The sequence below is a fragment of the Phalacrocorax carbo genome, chromosome 5 (assembly GCF_963921805.1).
Source record: "Phalacrocorax carbo chromosome 5, bPhaCar2.1, whole genome shotgun sequence".
Taxonomy (NCBI): domain Eukaryota; kingdom Metazoa; phylum Chordata; class Aves; order Suliformes; family Phalacrocoracidae; genus Phalacrocorax; species Phalacrocorax carbo.
The window spans coordinates 72,114,822-72,133,381 of NC_087517.1; the positions used below are offsets into that span (position 1 = coordinate 72,114,822).

At 60.3% G+C, this 18,560-nt stretch overlaps 2 protein-coding genes across 2 annotated transcripts; one reads left to right on the forward strand and one right to left on the reverse strand.

Moving 5' to 3' along the window:
- The first annotated feature begins 3,921 nt into the window (after window positions 1-3,921).
- On the forward strand, window positions 3,922-14,637 carry DTX4 (deltex E3 ubiquitin ligase 4). The gene is made up of 9 exons (XM_064453229.1): window positions 3,922-4,412; window positions 7,870-8,593; window positions 9,475-9,536; window positions 9,658-9,819; window positions 9,966-10,027; window positions 10,349-10,501; window positions 11,208-11,369; window positions 11,754-11,843; window positions 12,233-14,637. The coding sequence occupies exons 1-9, from the start codon at window positions 4,202-4,204 to the stop codon at window positions 12,464-12,466; spliced, it is 1,860 nt and encodes a 619-aa protein (XP_064309299.1). The 5' UTR covers window positions 3,922-4,201; the 3' UTR covers window positions 12,467-14,637.
- Window positions 14,638-14,767: 130 nt separating this feature from the next.
- On the reverse strand, window positions 14,768-17,768 carry MPEG1 (macrophage expressed 1). The gene has a single exon (XM_009507758.2). The coding sequence runs from the start codon at window positions 17,693-17,695 to the stop codon at window positions 15,536-15,538; it is 2,160 nt and encodes a 719-aa protein (XP_009506053.2). The 5' UTR covers window positions 17,696-17,768; the 3' UTR covers window positions 14,768-15,535.
- Between the last annotated feature and the right edge of the window lie 792 nt (window positions 17,769-18,560).

Sequence of the window (18,560 nt, forward strand, 5' to 3'; positions counted from 1 at the left end):
AGGCCCTGGTTTTCTTGCTGACTGGATGTGATGGCTGCCGAACAAATAAAAGGGCTGGGAGATCTACTGGGGTGATATGACTTCTTGGGGGAGGTGGGACAGTGGGGCTCAGCCTCACCTGAGAGCCTGGGATGCCCTGTTCCCACCCCAGGGAAGGGTCGGTCCCCGTGGGGTGGGATGTCTGGGGGGGGATGAGACTTGTTGAGAGGCCATGGCAGGGATGGAGATGGAGGTGACAGGAGGAGGAGGCTGGGGGTGTGTCGCTGGGGTTGTACCCCATCCTGGTGTGACCCTGCCTTCCTCCCTGACCTGTGAGAGGGAAGGAAACACAGGGGGACACCGGGGACACAGGGTGGGGAGGAGGCTGGGCATGCGCCCCGCCAGCTCCACACAAAGCGGCTTTGTCGCCACGGGTGGTGGCGGCACTGGGCACAGTGCCTGCACCAGCACCAGCGGCGTCTGCGTGGGCATGGGGGGCCCCAGGCACCGCGGGAGGACAAAAGGGCCCCGCCAAGGCAGGGCCCCCAGGCACCCATCCTGCCCACCCCACCAGCCACATCAGGGCAAGCAGGGCCACAGGGTTGCAGCTGCCCCATGGAGTTGGGGCAAGGGTGGTTTGGTGGTGCCTCAGTTTTTTCGTGGGTGACACTTGAGGAAGAATGTGCGCCTTCTTCATCTCCACTTATTGCCTGACCTCAGTTTTGCGACTCGGACCAGATTATTTGCAATGTTTCTGCTTCCCTGCACTTGGGAATAACAATTTCTGGCCGTCATTTTTTTCAGGATTAATCAAAGTGAGTCCCTTTCCCAGCAAGTATTTCTCCCTCCCAGTCTTGTCTGCTTTGTGCGCTTAAAGCCATCTTGCTTGTCTCCCCTTGCACCCTTGTGCTCAAGCAGTGGCCAAGTGCTCACATCCTCACCAGCCCACTGCCCCTCACCTTCCCAAAGGAGGGCATGTGCATCTCAAACAGTGCACGTCCATCTCTGAACCTCGCAATCCAAGCAGGAGGGAACAGACCCCTTTTCTCCCACCGCAGTAGCCAGGATACAAGGTGACCTTCACACCCCTGGGGAGCTGGCCCCAGCCCTGGCACAGGTCCATGCAACTCGATCCTTCCGGATCAGCCACTGGTGGTGCTGTGAGCTGAGCTTGGCCCGCTGCAATCATGCTCCAGAAGTCAAAGCAGCAATGGGGATTGAAGGTGGGCATGGCAAGGATGTTGCTCCAGGGGCTTCTATGGGCTGTGCCTGGCAGCGTAAATCACTACTTTTGCAACCTTCCTTATTCCTTCCTTTCTACCTTGCCAGTGGCACTGGGCACATCTGTGTTTGCAAAGCACCTGCAATGCTTTGAAATGACCACTGTAACCAGGAACAATGTAAAAAAGCAGACCCTAACCCAAACCTCCATTGTCTGGTTGTCTGGCTGAGCGAGAGGCTGCAGGTCTTGAGCTTTCCCTGCCAGCAAGCCCCCATCCCGCAGTAGAGGTGGTGACATTTGAGCCTGCTGAGTTTTCATGCTATTTTTCAGCTGCAACCCCAAAGACAATCACTAGTAAACTGATTTGGGAAGAACAGGGGCATCTGACAGCTGAGCTCCCTTGCTGCTGGGAGTCCCTTTGGACCTGAATTGCCACAGACTGAAGTTAATTTGATCTGGGTGGCTGGAGGTGACTGGAGCTGTTGATTCTGGAGACAGAAATTAAGAGCTTGAGGGGAGGACAGTCATATCCACATGGCTAACACTGCTGAGGACCCTGAATGGGCTCCTACAAACTAAAAACCCACCAAAAAGCCATCTGAGATTGTAATTTGGGAAGAAAGAAAGGATTTACAGTGCTGGTGGGAAGGGGGGGGGGGGGGAGGAGGGCAGGCTGCACTCCCAGATTGCAGTAGGGAAGGAGCTACCAAAAGCAACCCATGGATGTGTTTATTTTAAAAAAATTAATGTTTGGGCTTAACGTGTGGTTGGGTTGGGCACGCTTTGGGGGGTTTAAAAGGTTTTAAGCCAACTGAGGCTGCTCGCTGACCTCAGGCATGTCTGTACTTGGGTGCTGTAACTGGTGCTGGGTGCTGGGAGAGAATAAATTCACCCCTTGCTCACCATGCACTGGAGGCAGGTGGGGGACAGCTGTGCTGGTCCCATGGGCTCACGCATCCCCTTGCACCAACCGGTGCCAGCATTGCAGCACTGGCTCCTGATGTTTTGCTCCTGAGCCGTGGGGGGTGTGTGTGGGATGTTCACCCACGCTTTCTTTTTTAATAGCAGGAAAACCTTTTCCTCCTGCCTGAGTCAGCGGAAAGGCTTTCCCTGGGTTTCCCCATCATGGCCTTGGCTGCACTTGCCTGCCCCAAAGGAGCAGGTGAAAACCCAGAGGAGCAGCTTTCTGCTGCTACACTGCCTTCCTGGGAAGGTCTGGGAGCCCTCCCTTCTCGCAGGAAACCGTGCTTTGAGCGTGGCCCTCCATGTCTCCGAGGGCAAGCTGGAAGAAGGAGAGATTTGCTTGAACTTCTGTGGTCTGCCCCCTCCTCTCTCACCATGGCGCTCGCCAGCTGGCCTCACCGCAGTTATTCTTCACCTGTTTCCTCTCCCCTTTTTTTACCCTCCCTTCTATTTTTTTCCCCTCTATTTAGATCTTGCCTAATGGTTTCTCACCACAAGTGCAGCCGGTGGATGCTCAGTGGGCTGGGCAGTGCCTGGGAAACAGGTTTGTCAGACAAGGAGCTGCACCGGCTGCCGGGAACTCAGCCACCGTCGTGCAGCAGCACCACCAGTCCCTGTGTCCTGGGGTGAGTCACCCCCTGAGCTGACACAGACCATGGACCAGGGGATTTGCTGGTGCTGGGAAACCCATGTGTGTGGGACATGGATTCAATGTGTACAGTTCTCCCTGGACCAGGCAATAATGGGTGTTTTGTTTAATACCCAAGAAAATCAGTGGTTTGTGTGTGCATGGAAGCACTAAATGAGGTGAGACCTGATGCCAGCACTTGCTTGTCACTGATGTCCTGCTGTTCAGGGCTGCCCTGGGATGCTGCCTGTGGGGCTCAGCAGAAGAACAAGCTCAGGATGAACTTTTTTTGGGCTGTGGGGAAGGGCCAGGGCCGGCTGCTCCGGTTCCAGGGAGTCACTGTAAAGCAGAGGCACCCGTGTCTCACCGCCAGCAGGAGCACGTGGGTTTTGGTTGCGGGGGTTTCAGTTTGCACAGCAAAGCCACTGGCCCTAAGCTGGAGGAGCATCCTGAGGGATTCGCAGCCTCATGCCAGGGTGAAATCTCCCCAAAAAGCACTTCCCAGGGAGACCAAACTCTGGCAGGCAGCTGGGAGAGCTGGAGTACAGGAGCTGGGGTTACAGCTCGTGTGCCCCTTGAGGCATGTGGTGATTTTGGGCTTCGAACCCATTTTTGTGCATCAGAGGCCACGGCTGGGGGCAGCTCACCGTGCTGCTCCCTGCAGGCACTGCAGCCCGGGGAGGGGGATGGTCAAAGCTCTCAGACCCCGTTTCACTGTCACTGTGCTGGAAGCGGGGTCTGGCCCCGACCCCCAGCACCCTAATTCCCACTGCTGGCAGGCCCTGGGCCGGGGTGGCGCACAGGGATGGGTGCGCACTGGGGTCTCCCTGCAGCCCCTGGGCTGCAGTCTTGGTTAGGGGTGTGGGGAGCACTGGGGCGTCCTTGGGCTGCAGGGTGGGGTGCAGGGGACGCTGGGAGGGGTCCCGGGGGTGCAGGGGGCACTGGAAGGCGTCCCAGGGGTGCCATGTAGGGGTGCGGGGGGCACCGGGGGTCCTGGAGTGGGGTACGGGGTCCGCGGCCTGCGCAGGGCTGAGCCGTGACTACCCCCCCACCCTGGAGGGAATGGTTTCTCCCGGCCGCGCTCCCCCGGCCCCGCCCGGCGGGGGCCGGGCGCGGTGACGTCAGGGGCGGGGCTCCGCCCCTCCGCGCTCTCGGTGCGGGCGGGGGGACCCGCTCCCCGCCTCCCGCCGCCGCCGCCGCCGCCCGGGGAGCGGCGCTGCGGTCCGCCGCGGCGCTGAGGGGCGGCCTCGCCTCCGCGCCCGCTCGGCGGCCAGCCCCGGGGCGGGGGCAGGCAGAGCCCTGCGCCGCGCCGAGCATGCGAGTGCCGGCGGGGCGGGCTGCAGCGGCCGCGGGGCGTCTGCGGCGGCCAGCCGGAGCCGGGGGAGGCGGCGGGCCGGGGCGGCGGAGCCATGCTGCTGGCCTCGGCCGTGGTGGTGTGGGAATGGCTGAACGAGCACGGGCGGTGGCGGCCCTACAGCCCGGCCGTCAGCCACCACATCGAGGCGGTGGCCCGCGCCGGGCCGCGGGCGGGCGGCAGCGTGGTGTTGGGCCAGGCCGACAGCCGCCTGGCGCCGTACATCATCGACCTGCAGTCCATGCACCAGTTCCGCCAGGACACCGGTGAGTCAGCCCGGGGGGAGCCGCCGGGCGGCCGACCCCCTGCCCCGGCGCGCCCTACCCGGCCCGGCCGGGCCCCGCGCCGGGCCGCTGTTGCGTCGCTTTGCGCTGCTTTGCATCGCCGGGTGCCGCGCAGCCTTGCCGGGTTGGACCTTGCACCGGGCTCCCCGGTGTGGCCTTGCTCTGCTCGGCGCCGCGCAGCGCTGCCCCGTCCCCCACTGCCCGAAGCTCCTCGGCCTGATACTGCACAGTGCTCCCTCCCTGCTCCAGCGCTGCATTGCACTGTGCTGTGCCTTCCACCGCTGCCTAGCCCTGCGTGGTCTTGCACTTGCTCGTGCTCCCTGCTCCGCGGTTGCGTTGCACCGTGTTGTGCCACCTAGCTCCCATCCAGCGCTGCCCTGTCCTGGTCCCTCACCGCACCGCGCTGCATGAGGTGGTTGAGCCAGGCCCCGTGCTGCCCTGCCCCGGTCAGGTGCTTTCCTGCCGGACACGGCTGATCTGGATTTGCTCTGCATTTTCAGGTCCCTTACTGCATTGCACTGGTTGGTGTAGAGTTGCACCGTGCAGCGCTTTGCTGACAGGTCCGGTATTGCACAGCGTTGCCTGACCTGGAATTGCATTGCACAGTGTTGCACAATGCTGTGCTGCTGGGTCCCATACTGCGTTGCACTGGCTGGTCTGGAGCTGGGTTGTACTGCCCTGCCTTTCCTAGTCCTGTATTGCATTGTGCTGCCTTGCCCTGCATTACGTCCCATTGCCCACTGCCATCGTGTTGCTGGCTGTACTGCGCTGTGCTGCTGGGTGCCACGCTGCGTTATACTGCCTCATCCTGGATTGCATTGCCCGGTCCCATACTGCATCTGGATTTCCCTTGCAGTGACCTGCTCTGCCAGCTCTGGAATTGCACAGCTCTGCTTCTCGCTGCCCAGTCCCGTGCTGCTGCCCAGCCCAAGCCCACGCAGCCTGGGGTTGCCTGCTGCCAGCTTGTGTTATGCCATCCCACCTGGTCCCCATGTGCTTGCTGTATCCCATGCCGCCTGGCCCTGCGTGTGCATTCCTGGTCCCTTACAGGGTCGTGCTGTGCAGCCTCCTCCCTGCTGTACCTCCCTGGGCCCTATTGCATGCTGAGGCCTTTTCCTCTCCTGGCGTGCAGTCCCTTTGTGTGCAGAGCCCATCTCCTGCAGACCCTTCCCAAGGCCCTGCCCCACCATGCCCAGCTACCTCTGAGCTGCCATCAGCCCCAAGGGCCTGGTGCTGTACGGTGCTTGGGGGCCAAATCCATGCCTGGGTCACAGAAGCCCATGGGAGTGCTGAGGATAGGGGCACAAGCAGATGGGGGGATCCCCAGGGTGGTGGCGTGGACAGGTAAAGGGGAGTGTTCAGGCGCGGGGGGACAAGGAGCAGGCATGGGGGTCTCCAGGGTGGTGAGGGTGTGGAGGGATTCCCAGTGTGGTGGGGCACATAGGGCCCTGGGTGTGTCTGGGATGTGGGGCACAGGCACCCATCGGGGAGAGGTAGACACAGGGAATCTGTGCCCCTCCAACACCCCTGTGATGGCTATGGGAAGGGGACCAGTCAATGTTCCTTTTCCCTGGCACAGGGGCTGCTGGGTGCAGCAGGGTGCCAGACACCCTTCTTTGTCCCCCTTCTTCCAACAGCCCTGGGGGCTATCAGGGACCCTCCCCTGCCCGGGGGTGGGGGGGACAAGGGACCTCTGCGGCAGGGCTGGGGGCCAGCCTCTGAGGGCTATTGTCACCCTGGGAGGAGGCCTGAAAGGGGGATTGTTCTGTCTCTCCCTGGGTTGCTGGGGATGTTGGTATTTTGGGTCATTAAACAGTTCTGATTTGGGGGGGTCGCGACCCTGGCAGGCCCTGAATAGCTATTGTCCCTTTTCTTCCCCTGCTGAATGGAAGGCCGGCTGGCCACGCTGGGCTGGGGGATGCACGGCGGCGTTCCCACACCACCGCCCAGGGACCGCCAGATGCTGCGTGCCGCCACTGCTGCCCTCCCCACCTCACGGTGGATTGGGATAAATCACCATCCTGCTTCCCTCTGGCCCCACTTTGTGCTGCCATTGGCAGCAGCTTTTCTTCCCTGGGTGCTCCTTTGCAGGATGGGGACGGGTCGCCTGGCTTGCCTGGGGTGCAGCTGCACCCCATTCTCCATAGCAGGGTGCTCAAATGTGCGTCTGTCATTAGTACTAATAAACAGCTTTTCCCTTTTTAGCCCACTATTTCATGGGAAGTGGTCCTGTGTGGGGACCGACGGTGGCAGCTGCTCCCAGTGGAGAGGTGGGGGTGAAAAGGGACTGAAATTCTTGCGGGCTTTGCAAGACACGTGGTGAAAAGCCGAAGAAGCAGACTTATTATTTCTCCTCTTTGAGCTTTCTTGTTTCTACTGCTGGCAGTGGGGCTGAGCCATGGGGTTTTGCAGGAGAGCGTGGAGGGCAGCGATGCTTGTGAACTCATCCCACCTATTAACCAGACAACTTTGGGTGCTAGTAGCATGTTCAGGACGGGACCCCGAGGCTGAACCCAGCCATGTTCAGCCTGCCCTGCGGTGCTGCGAAACACCCCAAAGAGTTTTCTCCTCGTTGTGGGAGTTTCCAGAATTTGTGTCTGTGCTTTGAATGCATCCTAATCAACTGGGAGTGGTGGGAAAGGAAACACCTAGCAAAAATAAGGATGCAAGCCACAAAGCATTTGTGCTTTGCACTCTCATCCCACACTTAAAGCTCGCTGATGGGGGAGCAGGAGCTGGGCACAGGGCCCTGCCTGAACTCATTTGCTCAGCCTTGCGGGGATTTTCCCCGTGCCATGGGTTGGGTTTTCGTCGCGGGCCAGTGTGGCATCTGCAGATAGCGGAGCTGGCGCAACCCCTGTTGCCCTGCGCACATGGGTGCTTGCGCATTTCATTGCTGTGGGCCTCAGAGCTGCCCCTTAAATCTTTTATTTCCCCATCCCAGTCCAGAGCTGAGAGGGAGACAGGGCTGTGGCAGGCACTGCAGGAGTCTGGTGCCTACATGCCTGGTTTCAGGCTCCCACAGGAGGTCCCTGGGAGCAGGTTGGAGTGGCCAAGCTTGTGGATCTATGTTTCCCCATCAGGGCTGATCAACTGCACGCTGCGGCTGGGAGGGCAGCTGCCGCCTTAGACCAATGGTGGTGAAATCTGTCCTTCCCTCAGCCTGGTCGTGCTGGGGGTGCACCCCAGCGCTGTATGTGTACAGCCCAGGGGCTCCCTAGCCCTTCGGGCGCACCAGTGGCAGGGTAGCTTGCAGGCAGTGGCCCGGGGAAACCAAGGCACCCCAGGCCTCTGGCAGGGTGGGGACAGCAGCTGAGCCGGAAAGCCATCCTGTCCCCGTGCTGAATGGCACCGGTGGGGCAGGTTGGGGTGGTTTTGCTCCCTGCCCACAGGTGGGTGCCGGCGCCAGGGTCTGATGGCATCTCTCACCCTCCCTCAGGCACTATCCGCCCTGTCCGGCGCAGCTACTATGACCCATCATCAGCACCAGGCAAGGGAGTTGTGTGGGAGTGGGAGAATGACAGCGGGTCGTGGACACCCTACGACATGGACGTGGGCATCACCATCCAGCGTGCCTACGAGAAGCAGCACCCCTGGGTGGACCTGAGTGCCATTGGCTTCTGCTACGTCATCGACTTTGCCACCATGGGCCAGATCAACCGGCAGACTCAGCGCAAGCGCCGTGTCCGCCGCCGCCTTGACATGGTCTACCCACTGGTCTCGGGTACCCTGCCCAAGTCACAGTCGTGGCCAGCCAGCCCTGGGGTGGCGGCAGCCCCCCCGGTCCCGGCCTGCGCCTGCCCCCAGTGCCTCCTGGTCATGAGCGTCAAAGCCACGGTATCAGCCTCTGGCACCGGCACTGCCACCCTGCAGCCCCGTAAAGCCCCCCCTGTGCCACCCGCCGCCCCCAAAGCCCTGGTGCCAGCCCCAGGGGCCAAGGCGCCTGACAGTATGGGTGCGGTGCGTGGCTCGCTGAAGCCACTGGCAGCCCAGGGGAGCCGGCGACAGGCAGCCAGCACGCCTGCCTTGAGCTCGGCCAGCTCCACTGCCAGCCCCCCCAGCATGGGCAGTGGCAAGGCAACCCGTCCTGGCCTTGGGACCCTGAACCGCAACCACCTCCAGCGCCTGGCCATCGCCCAGTCCCGGGTGCTCATTGCTTCTGGGTAAGTCCCGCCATGTGCGAGTGAGAGGGTCGTTGCGGGGAGAACAGGGGCTGCATGATTTTTTTCCACACCACCGCCCCCCCCCCAAGGCACAGCGGGGCTGCAGCCCCATGGAGCTCCCCACTGCAGGGGTGCTATCACCCCTGAGCCTGATGGGAGGCGGTCCCGAACCTCCTGCAGGTGGAGAGCTCTGCTGGGCCCCTCGCTTTCCCCATGGGTGCCTTGGGACTGGAGCAAGGATGGGGCCACTCCTGCATCTCAATCAGGAGGCTGAGGCTGCGCTTTCTCTTGGTGGCAGGGGATGCGTGGGGGACTACGAAAGCCCCAGAGAAAAGCCATTCAGACCCAATGAGAAGGGGTCCCTCCAGACCCCCACCCTCCGAAGACACTTTTTTTCAAGGAGGTGGACGTTTAATGAGCCTGTTTCTCCCCTTTGTCTGGCTTTGCCGTCAGCCTTCTGTCGCAGCCTGGCCCCTTTCCTCTCCCTCTTCATCCTCCCCCTTCCCTCTGCTCCTGACCTGCCAGGAAACTTTCCCATGGAGGAGAGCCCCAAGGGCGGGCGGGGGGGGGGAGGGAAGAGCTGCAGCAGCGATGTGGCTGTAGGAGAAAAGAGGGGAAAAAAAACCAAACCACAACAGATCAGCCTGGGGAGCGGTGACAAAAAGGGGCTGTGAATGGAGATGCAGGCTGGGTTTCTAAAGAGCAAGAGAAAGGCGGGGGGGGGGGGGGGCACGTCACCCTGTCGGGGGATTCTCTATTTCCAGCCAGGGCCTGTGCAGTTGCTTAGGCAACTATTGTCTGGCCCCTGCTGGCCCCCAGGGGCTGCGGTGACATGGGTGCCTGCTGACAGCCCTGACGTGGTCTCTGCTGGCTCCTCGCAGGGTCCCCACCGTCCCTGTGAAGAACCTCACTGGCTCCAGCCCCGTCAACCCAGCCCTGGCAGGTGAGGATGGGGCTGCAGTGGGGTGCCCAGAGCCTGCGGGTGCTGGCTTAGTGTTTGGGGGAATATCTGGGGTTTGGGGTGATGCTGGTTCCTTAGTGCCATTTTGAACCCTCTTGCCCAGGGATCACGGGGATTCTAATGAGCGCGGCCGGGCTGCCCGTCTGCCTGACACGTCCCCCCAAGCTGGTGCTGCACCCTCCGCCCGTCAGCAAAAGTGAGATCCAGTCCATCCCCGGCATCTCCCACACCTGCCGCAAGACCACCAAGAAACAGGCCAAGAAGGGTGAGAGGCACTTTGCCACTTGGCCCCGGTTCCTGTCCCCTCTTCCCAACCTGGTTCCCCTTTTCCCTCTGTCTCCTCCCGCTGCCCCCAGCAGTGCGTTTCCCCCGTGCTGCCCTCCAGCCCCTCTGACTCTTGCTCTTCCGCAGGTAAAACCCCAGAGGAGGTACTGAAAAAATACCTGCAGAAGGTGCGGCAGCCAGTGGATGAGGTGCGAGAAGCGGGGGTTGCGCTGGGGTGTCCCTGGGGTGCTTTGCTCTGGGAAGAGCAAATGGGGACATGGGTGATGCCTCCGTGCTGTGCAGGGGTCTCACCACCCCTCATGGCTCTGCCCTGTCCCCCTCTGAAGAGGGGCTGTGTGTCGCATGCACGTGTTGGCTGGCCCCTGTGGTGGCCCAGGGTGATGGCACAGCCGCAGGGGTGAGTGCTGGCTGGTCCCTGGGCAAGAGTAGGGCAGCTCGTCAGCCTTGTGTCCTTGGCGAGGTGCCAGATGTATTCATCCATCTAACCCCTCTCCTCCCTTCCCGTGCAGGACTGCACCATCTGCATGGAGCGCCTCTCTGCACCCTCTGGCTACAAGGGACCACAGCCAGCCATCAAGCCTGACCTGGTGGGGAAGCTGGTGAAATGTGGCCACGTCTTCCACCTCCACTGCCTGGTCGCCATGTACAACAACGGCAACAAGGTGCAAGGCTGTGGCCCTGGGGGATGCCCGAGCCCCTGGCTCAGCGACCTGTGCTGAGCTGCACCTGCCCTCAGTGGGACAGTGCTTGAGTGCCCCAGAGGGCTCTGACCTCCCTGCCCTGACAGAGTGTTTCATGTTTACCAAAAGCAAGTACTTTGGGACCACTAAATCAGAAACCAGGGTTGCCTGGGCATTTTTTCCCCCACTATGCCCAGTTTTACATCCTTGCTTTCCTTCCCAGGCTTAGCGGCAGTGAACTTTGATCCCTGCATGTTTGAGCAGAGCTACCTGGCATCTGGCACCAGGCAGTGCTTTTCCAGCTGCAGGTGGGCTTTCCTGAGCCCCCTGCTAATGGCTCTTGTGCTCGACATTCCCAGGAAAATGCATTTCACATTGCTTGATGTTTTTAAATATGTATTATCTTTCCCTCTTTGGAAAAAAAAGTTAAAACCCAAAAACAGAGGTGGGGAAAGCAGTGAGGACTGTAAAACTGATGAGGAAGAGAAATGCAGACCTCAGGTTTTTGGTTGAATTTTGGTGCCGTAGCAAATTCTCCCAGCCCTACCCCCTGCTTCCTGAGTGTTTTTGAAATTACTGTTTTCATGATTAATACGGTGTTCAGTGCTGTTCAGGGACAAAGTGCCTGGTCTGTCTTGGTGCTGGGGGATACTGGTTTCATTATGTTCCCCTCTTTTCCTGCTCTCAGGATGGGAGCCTGCAGTGTCCCACCTGCAAAACCATCTATGGGGTGAAGACAGGGACACAGCCCCCGGGGAAGATGGAGTATCACGTCATCCCTCACGCGCTGCCTGGCCACTCTGACTGCAAAACCATCCGCATCATCTACAACATACCCCCGGGGGTGCAGGTGCGGCCTGGCCCTATGCCCGGGGTGTACATGGGTGGTCCCTGTGGGGGCTGATGGCCCTTGTCACCACTGTGTCACCCCTGGGTCGTGCTGCAGCTCATGCCTTGACTCAGGGCTCCAGGATCAATGATGTCTTGGGAGCTGTGTGTCCGTAAGGATGTTGTGGGAAGTGTGGGGTACAGCTGCATGAAAGTGTTGGTCCCATCTGCTTGGCAGCAGGGGGGACAGTGGTGTTTAGGGCCACTGTGCTGGAGCATGGCTGCCCAGCACAGCAGCAAGCAGCTCTGCATCCCCTGAGGTTGGTGGGGGGGGGTTACCTTGTGCCCAGAACATACTTCTAAGCTCCAAAAGGGTTTTGTTCCTCTCCCACTCCACACACTGCAGGGACCAGAGCATCCAAACCCTGGGAAGAGCTTCACCGCCCGTGGCTTCCCCCGACACTGCTACCTGCCAGACAGCGAGAAGGGCAGAAAGGTAAGGGGCTCACCTGGGTGGGTCAAGCTGGCCAAGGCATACTGAAGGGTGTTATCAAGGGGGAGAGGGAGTGAGCAGCTATTTGGAGCACAGGGAAAAGCAGGCAGGGCTTATGCAGGCAAATTTGGGTGTTTATTACCACAGCCCATCCAGCATGCTTTACAGGAGCCCAGCGATGTTCCCATGTGCTGAGGGCGCTCTGCAGCCTGGTCCTGCTATTTTTGTTAGAGTAGGATCCCATGCTGGGATCCCAGGTTTCCTTGGAGGGCTTGGCTCTGGGTTGCCCACATTGCCGAGGTGTGCCAGGATGATCGGGCATGCCCTGAGGAGAAGTGGGTGCTTCCCCCTCACACGTTTGCCTTCCTGCATGCCCCATCTCTCCTCCACAGGTACTGAAGTTGCTGCTGGTAGCCTGGGACCGGCGCTTGATCTTTGCCATTGGGACCTCCAGCACCACAGGCGAGTCAGACACAGTGATCTGGAACGAGATCCACCACAAGACAGAGTTCGGCTCCAACCTCACTGGCCACGGCTACCCTGACATCAACTACCTGGACAATGTCCTAGCTGAGCTTGCAGCCCAGGGCATCACAGAGGAGAGCCTGGTGCAGGAGAAGGACTGAGACCATGGCAGGGAGGCAAGGGAACAGGTGCCCATACAGCTTCCCCACCACCACCCCAAGGATAAAGCTGCTGGAGAAACCCTCCTAGGGGCTTTGCAGGGGATATCTGGAGCTCCCTGCTCCTGGTGGCACCCACTCAGTGGGAGCATCCCCAGGCTGGCTGGGAATGCAGGAGAAGGTCCTTTTGGCCATCCCCTTCATTCCGGTAGGGAGGGAGCATCCACCCCTTCCAGGAGCTGCGGGGCTTCCTGCTGGCCTGGCGATCCCCTCTGGCTGGATTCCTATTCCTGCCACTGTGCTGAGGGCTTGGGTGGGGCTGTCAGGCTCCCCTCCCTCATTCATCAGATGGTCCCAGCCTGTCCCGATGCCCCTGACACCCACCTGGGGATGGGACTTGGCCTGGGGTGGGAGCGGGGGCCGTGGGAGTCCCCCTCGCTCTGCCTCGTCCTTCAGCCGTCTGTTTGTTCGTTTGTCCTGTCTGGTACCTCCCCACTGGTCTCCTGTGTCCAAGGAGGTTGGGGAGAGGGGCCTGGTCTGCCTCAGCTGGCCCCCCAGACCCATGCCCCCTTCTCCTTTTGGCTGTGTCTGAGCTGTGCCCTGCAGGGACCCCTTGTCTGGGCTGCCCACCACCCTCTCCCCTGTGCTGGGGAGGGGTGGTAGGAAGGGTGGTGGAGGGGCATGTTTCCCATGGCCTGGCCTGACTCCCGTCCCCTGGTAGTGAGTTCCTTGAACTGTTCATATGGGGGCATCCCTGCGTTGAATTTTTATATACCTCGTGTTTTGGGGTTTTGTCATATGTATGTACATATACGTGGTGGCGTTTCTGGGAGGTGGCCTGGGGGCTGGGAGAACACAATGCTGCAGCGAGGCTGGGGGCTCAGCCCGGTGGCGCTTGGGGTGATGGGGACAGACAGATGGTGGGAATGACAGGACACATGATGGGACAGGGGCTGCACTGCTCCCCTACTGTGGGGACCCCCCTGTCCCAAAGCAGGTCAGTGCCCCATGGTGAGGCTGTTGCCTGTGTGTCCCCGTGGGACCAGGTGCAGGTGTGGGTGGGAGCTGTTCTCCCACCTGCTGTGTCCCAGCACTGTCCCCAGAGCCCTGGGGGGCTGGGGAGGAGGTGGCTGGCTGGTGGTGGGCTGGCATGGCGGTTTTAGGCTGGGGATGGGGGGGATTGGCACGGGGAGGGGAGTGTGGGTGACAGGGGCAGGGGGAGCTGCATGGCATCTTGGGGTTCCTGCCAGCCCCTGGGGACTTCATGGGGCCTCTCAGAGCCACCTGTGACGGGGGAGTCCCCACAGCTTTGGGGGCTGCCCTGGGGATGCTTTCCCCGTTGCTGGGGGCTGGCTGCACTCATGCCCCTGCCCCATGAGATTCCTGGGGTTGGAGAGCAGAGTGGCGGCAGTACCCTCCACCGCCCAGGCTGCCCCCAGCTCTGCACTGTTGCTCCCCAGAGGGTTGGGGCCTCCTAGCCCATTTGTTGCATTCCCCTCCTGGTTTTCCTGGGGGGATCCCCTCACCCTCTTGTCCCAGGGGACAGTGGTGTGCATCCTGCTGTGCATCATTCTGTTGTCGTTGCTGTTTTTCTTCTCCCCGGCCTAGGGGCTGCGTCGCCCCCAGCCGGCTGCCCTATGGAGGAGGGGGTGGGGGTCAATAAAGTGGATGGCAGAGGATGCTTACTGTCCCTGCACGGCCTGGCCTCTCTGTTGTCTTCTGTCCGTCATCTGTGTGGCCAGGCGAGCGAGGGGGTACTGTGGGGAGGGCCAGGCACCCCTCATCCCCATGATGCCACTTTGCAGTGGTCTGTCCCCAGCCATCCTTAGCATGGGATGTTATTTTCTACCTCAAGGGAGAAAATGCCTTTACCCAGGAAAACACCCTTTTTCAGCTGCTCTGTAGCCACAGGGGAGCTTCAGCAGTGTGATTTCTCTTCCACCTGAGCCTTGGGCTTCCCCTACTGCAGAAAAACCCTGGCTGGAGCTATGCAAAACCCTCTTGTGATCTCGGGGAGGGAAGGGGGGTCCCCCACCCTCTCTAGGTACCAGCCTGACGGCTCTCAACATGACACAGTCTTTTCACAACATGACTTTTTTTTTTTTTCTTTTTTAATGCCGTGTTGCCTAAGCAATTAGTTGCTGGCTGAATAAAATTGATCCGTGCCTTCCGCATGCGTGTGTATATCTATCTTGATAGATATACATGGAGACAGGTTGCGGCAGGCAGAAATTGGTGGCCAACTTCATCTACATCTCCACGGGGCCCCTCCCTCCTTGCCCATGAGGCGAAGCATTGCTAATGCTGTCTGTGCTGGCCCTGGGTACCTGCAGTAGCTGGGGGGGGGGGGGCTCTCTGTGGTTGGGGCGCTGGGGGTCTTCTCACAGGAGTCAGGCACCCCGCATGCATCCTGACCCAATGTTTTTGTAAGTAGCAAGTCTCTACCGTGAATGTGCTTGAGTCCTGCTGGTGTCCCTGTGTTTTGGGGGAGGTTAGGGGAGTTGCACAGCTTCCCCTGGCTTTTTGGAGCCATCCTGAGGGTAAGAGGATGACAGTGCTTAGCATTTTGTTCTCCATGGGCATCCCAGTACCTTGCTGAAGGGCCCTGGGTCCTTTTTTTTTTTGTTTTGGGGTTGGGGAACTGCTGGGGCATGGCTTGCAGTGGAGGGGAAACTCACTTATCTCTGAAGGGTCAAAGACTTGGGACTGGGTGGAGCAGGGAGATGCAGCCATGGAGCTGCAGGGGCTGGCAGAGGGCTATTATGGTGGGTTGTGATGAGGGGTTGGCCTCCACGGTCAGGCAGGGAGGGATGTCTGAAAGGCCGTGGAGCCTCCCAGGTGCTCGAGGCTAGAGCTTGGGGATCTGGTGGAGGGTGAGAGCATGTGTTGGCCCATGGAGGGGTAAGCCTGGGGCCTCTGTGAGGACGGGGACCCTTGGCTGCAGGGGGTGAGGGGCAGGGGGCTGGTGGCACTGCGCAGCTTTGCTCCTGGAAAGGGGGGTGGGCAGGGGGCTTTGTCTGGGTTTGGGGCACAAGGCATTGCCTGGCAACTGGAGGGCGGTGGGAGGAACGCTCATGCCATCGACCCCTCCGGCTCTTGCTGGTACCCCTCACCCACACTCAGCACAGTGCTGTCCTTTGGGCTCACAGCAGCCAGGCCGTCCCCCTCGCCCATTGCACGATACCCCCTTGCCTTGTACCTCCTGTGGCTGTAGCAGACTGTCGCCAGGATGGTGGCCAGCCCTGCCAGGACTGCCATGGTGATGCCAGCCACCTCGCCCCCTGTCAGCCCCCGGCCCCTCACCATCTCTGCAACATGCTGGGTCTCTTCTGGCTGGGCCAGCCGCCACACGTGGGTCTGCCCATCCCTGACCCAGGCATTGTCCCCATCCCCACTGCTCACCAGCACAGTGTCAATGGGTGGCAGGTTGGTGGGGGGCCGGGTGAAGGGTGGGAGGCGGGCAGGTGGCAGCGAACCCCCCGTGAAGATGCCAGCCTGGACGCAGTAATCCACCTGGCAGCTGTCACTGATGAGCGCCAAGTGCTGGCTGAAGCCTGGGGGGCAGCTCTTGGCATGGGGGTCCTCAGCAGTGCCCTGGTGCCGCCCTGCCAAGGGGTTCCCTGCCTGGCAGCTGAAGAAGCCGCCAAAGGGCACTGCATACTGGATGCCCCCTTCGTAATCCTGGCTCACGCACACCCTGAGCTCATCGAACAGCTTCAGTGGGAAGTACCCCGAGGGGCAGGACTGAGCACCAGTGATGGGGTTGATGCTGTGGGTGCTGAACAGCCCCCCAAAGAGGTACCCCGAGCCTGGGGCCACCGAGCCACTTGTAGCACACCAGTAGGCACTGAACTGCACCCGGGAGAGCCAGAAGACATCCTGGCACTCACGGTGGCAGAAGACACCCAGAATGCACTTCTTGTGGCACTCTAGATGGCTGTGGCCCTCCTCCCGCTCCTGCACGCCCAGCAGCACAGGAGTGTAGGTGGTGGGGCAGGAGAAAGCCCCAGTGAGGGGGTTCCTCTGCTCCAGCCCCCGGCACAGTGTGCTGGTGTCGGGGCCAGCCAGCCCAGCACACTCCTGGAAGACTCCCCCGAAGGTGAAGTTGGTCATGGCACCCTCACAGGAGCCATCATCAGCATTGGCATGGAAGTTGAAGTTGGGTGAGGTGGCATCAGTGCAGCCTGGGTAGGTGTTGAAGGTGTAGTAGCGGCGGATAGCCATCTCCACTCGCCTGGCCAGCTTCTTCACCGTGGGGGTTGGCAGCTCTGGCAGGTTGCTGGGGTTAATGAAGAAGTACAGGGGCAGCCCTGAGCGGTCAAGAGCCACTAGCTGGTTTCGGATCCCTTCCTGCCAGGTCTTGAGGGTGATGCCTGGGTAAAAGGGGGTACCGCCAATGCTCTCTACCCTGGAGTTGGTGCGGTTCTCCAGATACTGCTTGGTGAAGCCAGAGCTGACGTCCAGGGACTCCTCGTTTTTCACATTGATGATGCTGTGGAAGGCCACGCCAGCTGAGGCCGTGACAGCACTCCGTGTGGCCCAGCTGTCCTTCAGGAAAGTTGTCTTGATCTGATCCTCCTGCACCAAGCTGGCTCCGGCATCCACAGAGGTGATTGTGTGGGTGCCATAGTTAAGCACCAGCACCTCGGCCAGAAAATCAGCCATCCGTGTTTGGTTGTTCTCCAGGTGGCTGGCAATCATCATCAGCTGCTTCTTGAAGCCCTTGTCCAGAACTGCCCCTGGGTCGATCTTAGCAGTGTAAACCAGGTTCCTGACTTGTACTCGGGTGGTGACAGCATGGTCTTTAACTTGGTGAGTCTTGGTCCGGTGGAAGTCGTAGGAGAACTTGCCATTGATGGAGGAGAGGAGGGACAGCTCCAGGTTGATGGAGGCAGAGGTGATGCTTTGGTAATCTTTCCAGGACTCGATGATCTCGGAGTTAATGTCCAGGTTGCTCTGCTTGCGAGGGATAGTGAAGACCTCATCTGGGATGATATAAGATCCATCTTCTGTGGTCTTACACAGCGAGTAGCCCAGACTGATGACTCTGCCCATATCCAAATTCCTGAGGTTATCCCAGCCCCACCCCGGCAGGACTTCCAGAGTTGGGAGCTTCAGGGCCTTCTTGCACTCCAGAAACTCTGCAGGGGACAGTTCCTGGGACTGCTCAGCCCCTCTCACCCAAGCCACCGACACCCAGGCAAGCAGGATCCCCCCCAGCACCCAGTCCATGGCTGAACCAGCACAGGACCCTTACCAGACGTCCGAGCGGTGAGAAAGGAGCTGGGGAAATGAGCTAGCTGGGGGTGCAGCTGCTGGGTGGTTCCTCCTTTTGGGGGTTGAATTAACAAAAGGGAAAGGAGAAGTGAGAACTGATGAATGTGAGAAGTGACGGAGTGGAGCTGAGACAAATGCTTGGGGAGCAGAAAGTAGAAGTGCCCAGAGCTTATTGCCTCCCTGTTGCAAAAACTCCCTCTCCCCATGAAAGCTGCTCTGCTGGGAATGGGGCAGGGAGAAATCTCGCCTTTAGCTCTTCACTGTGCCCAGGGAATTTCACTGTGTGAATCTCCATTGGCCAGTGCTTGGGTGACTCCCCCAGATAAATTTTCCCCTGCCCCTGGGTGACCCTGGCTCCTTGGTGCCATGAAGGGGACCTGTCCCCAGCCCCACAGCCTTGGGGTCCCGCTCACATGATGGGGTAAGATCTGGCCCTGGTCACATGGGCTTTCCTGCTGACTCCAAGGCTTTCCTCTGCAGCAGAGGCGAGGAGAGGAAGCGGAGAGGTGTTGCAGTGTGGTTTCAGTGTGGGGGACAGCACAAGGCTTGTCTCCCTTTTCTCTTGGGAAATAAGCTGCCTGAGACCCTGGGGCAGGCACCGATGGGTTGGGAGGTTCCCCCATGGGAGCCAGCCCATGGCATAGGTGTGCCCCTCCCCCCCCCAGCCATCTACATAGGGTCCTCTGCAGCCTCCTCTACCCCACCCCTGTCCATCTCCCAGGATCCACGGTGCCCCCAGCTGGGAAAAGCACCTCCTGCTCAGGGTAGCTGAGCCGCAGGAAGCTGATCCCAGTGGTACTGAGCTGGCCCTGCCCAGGGA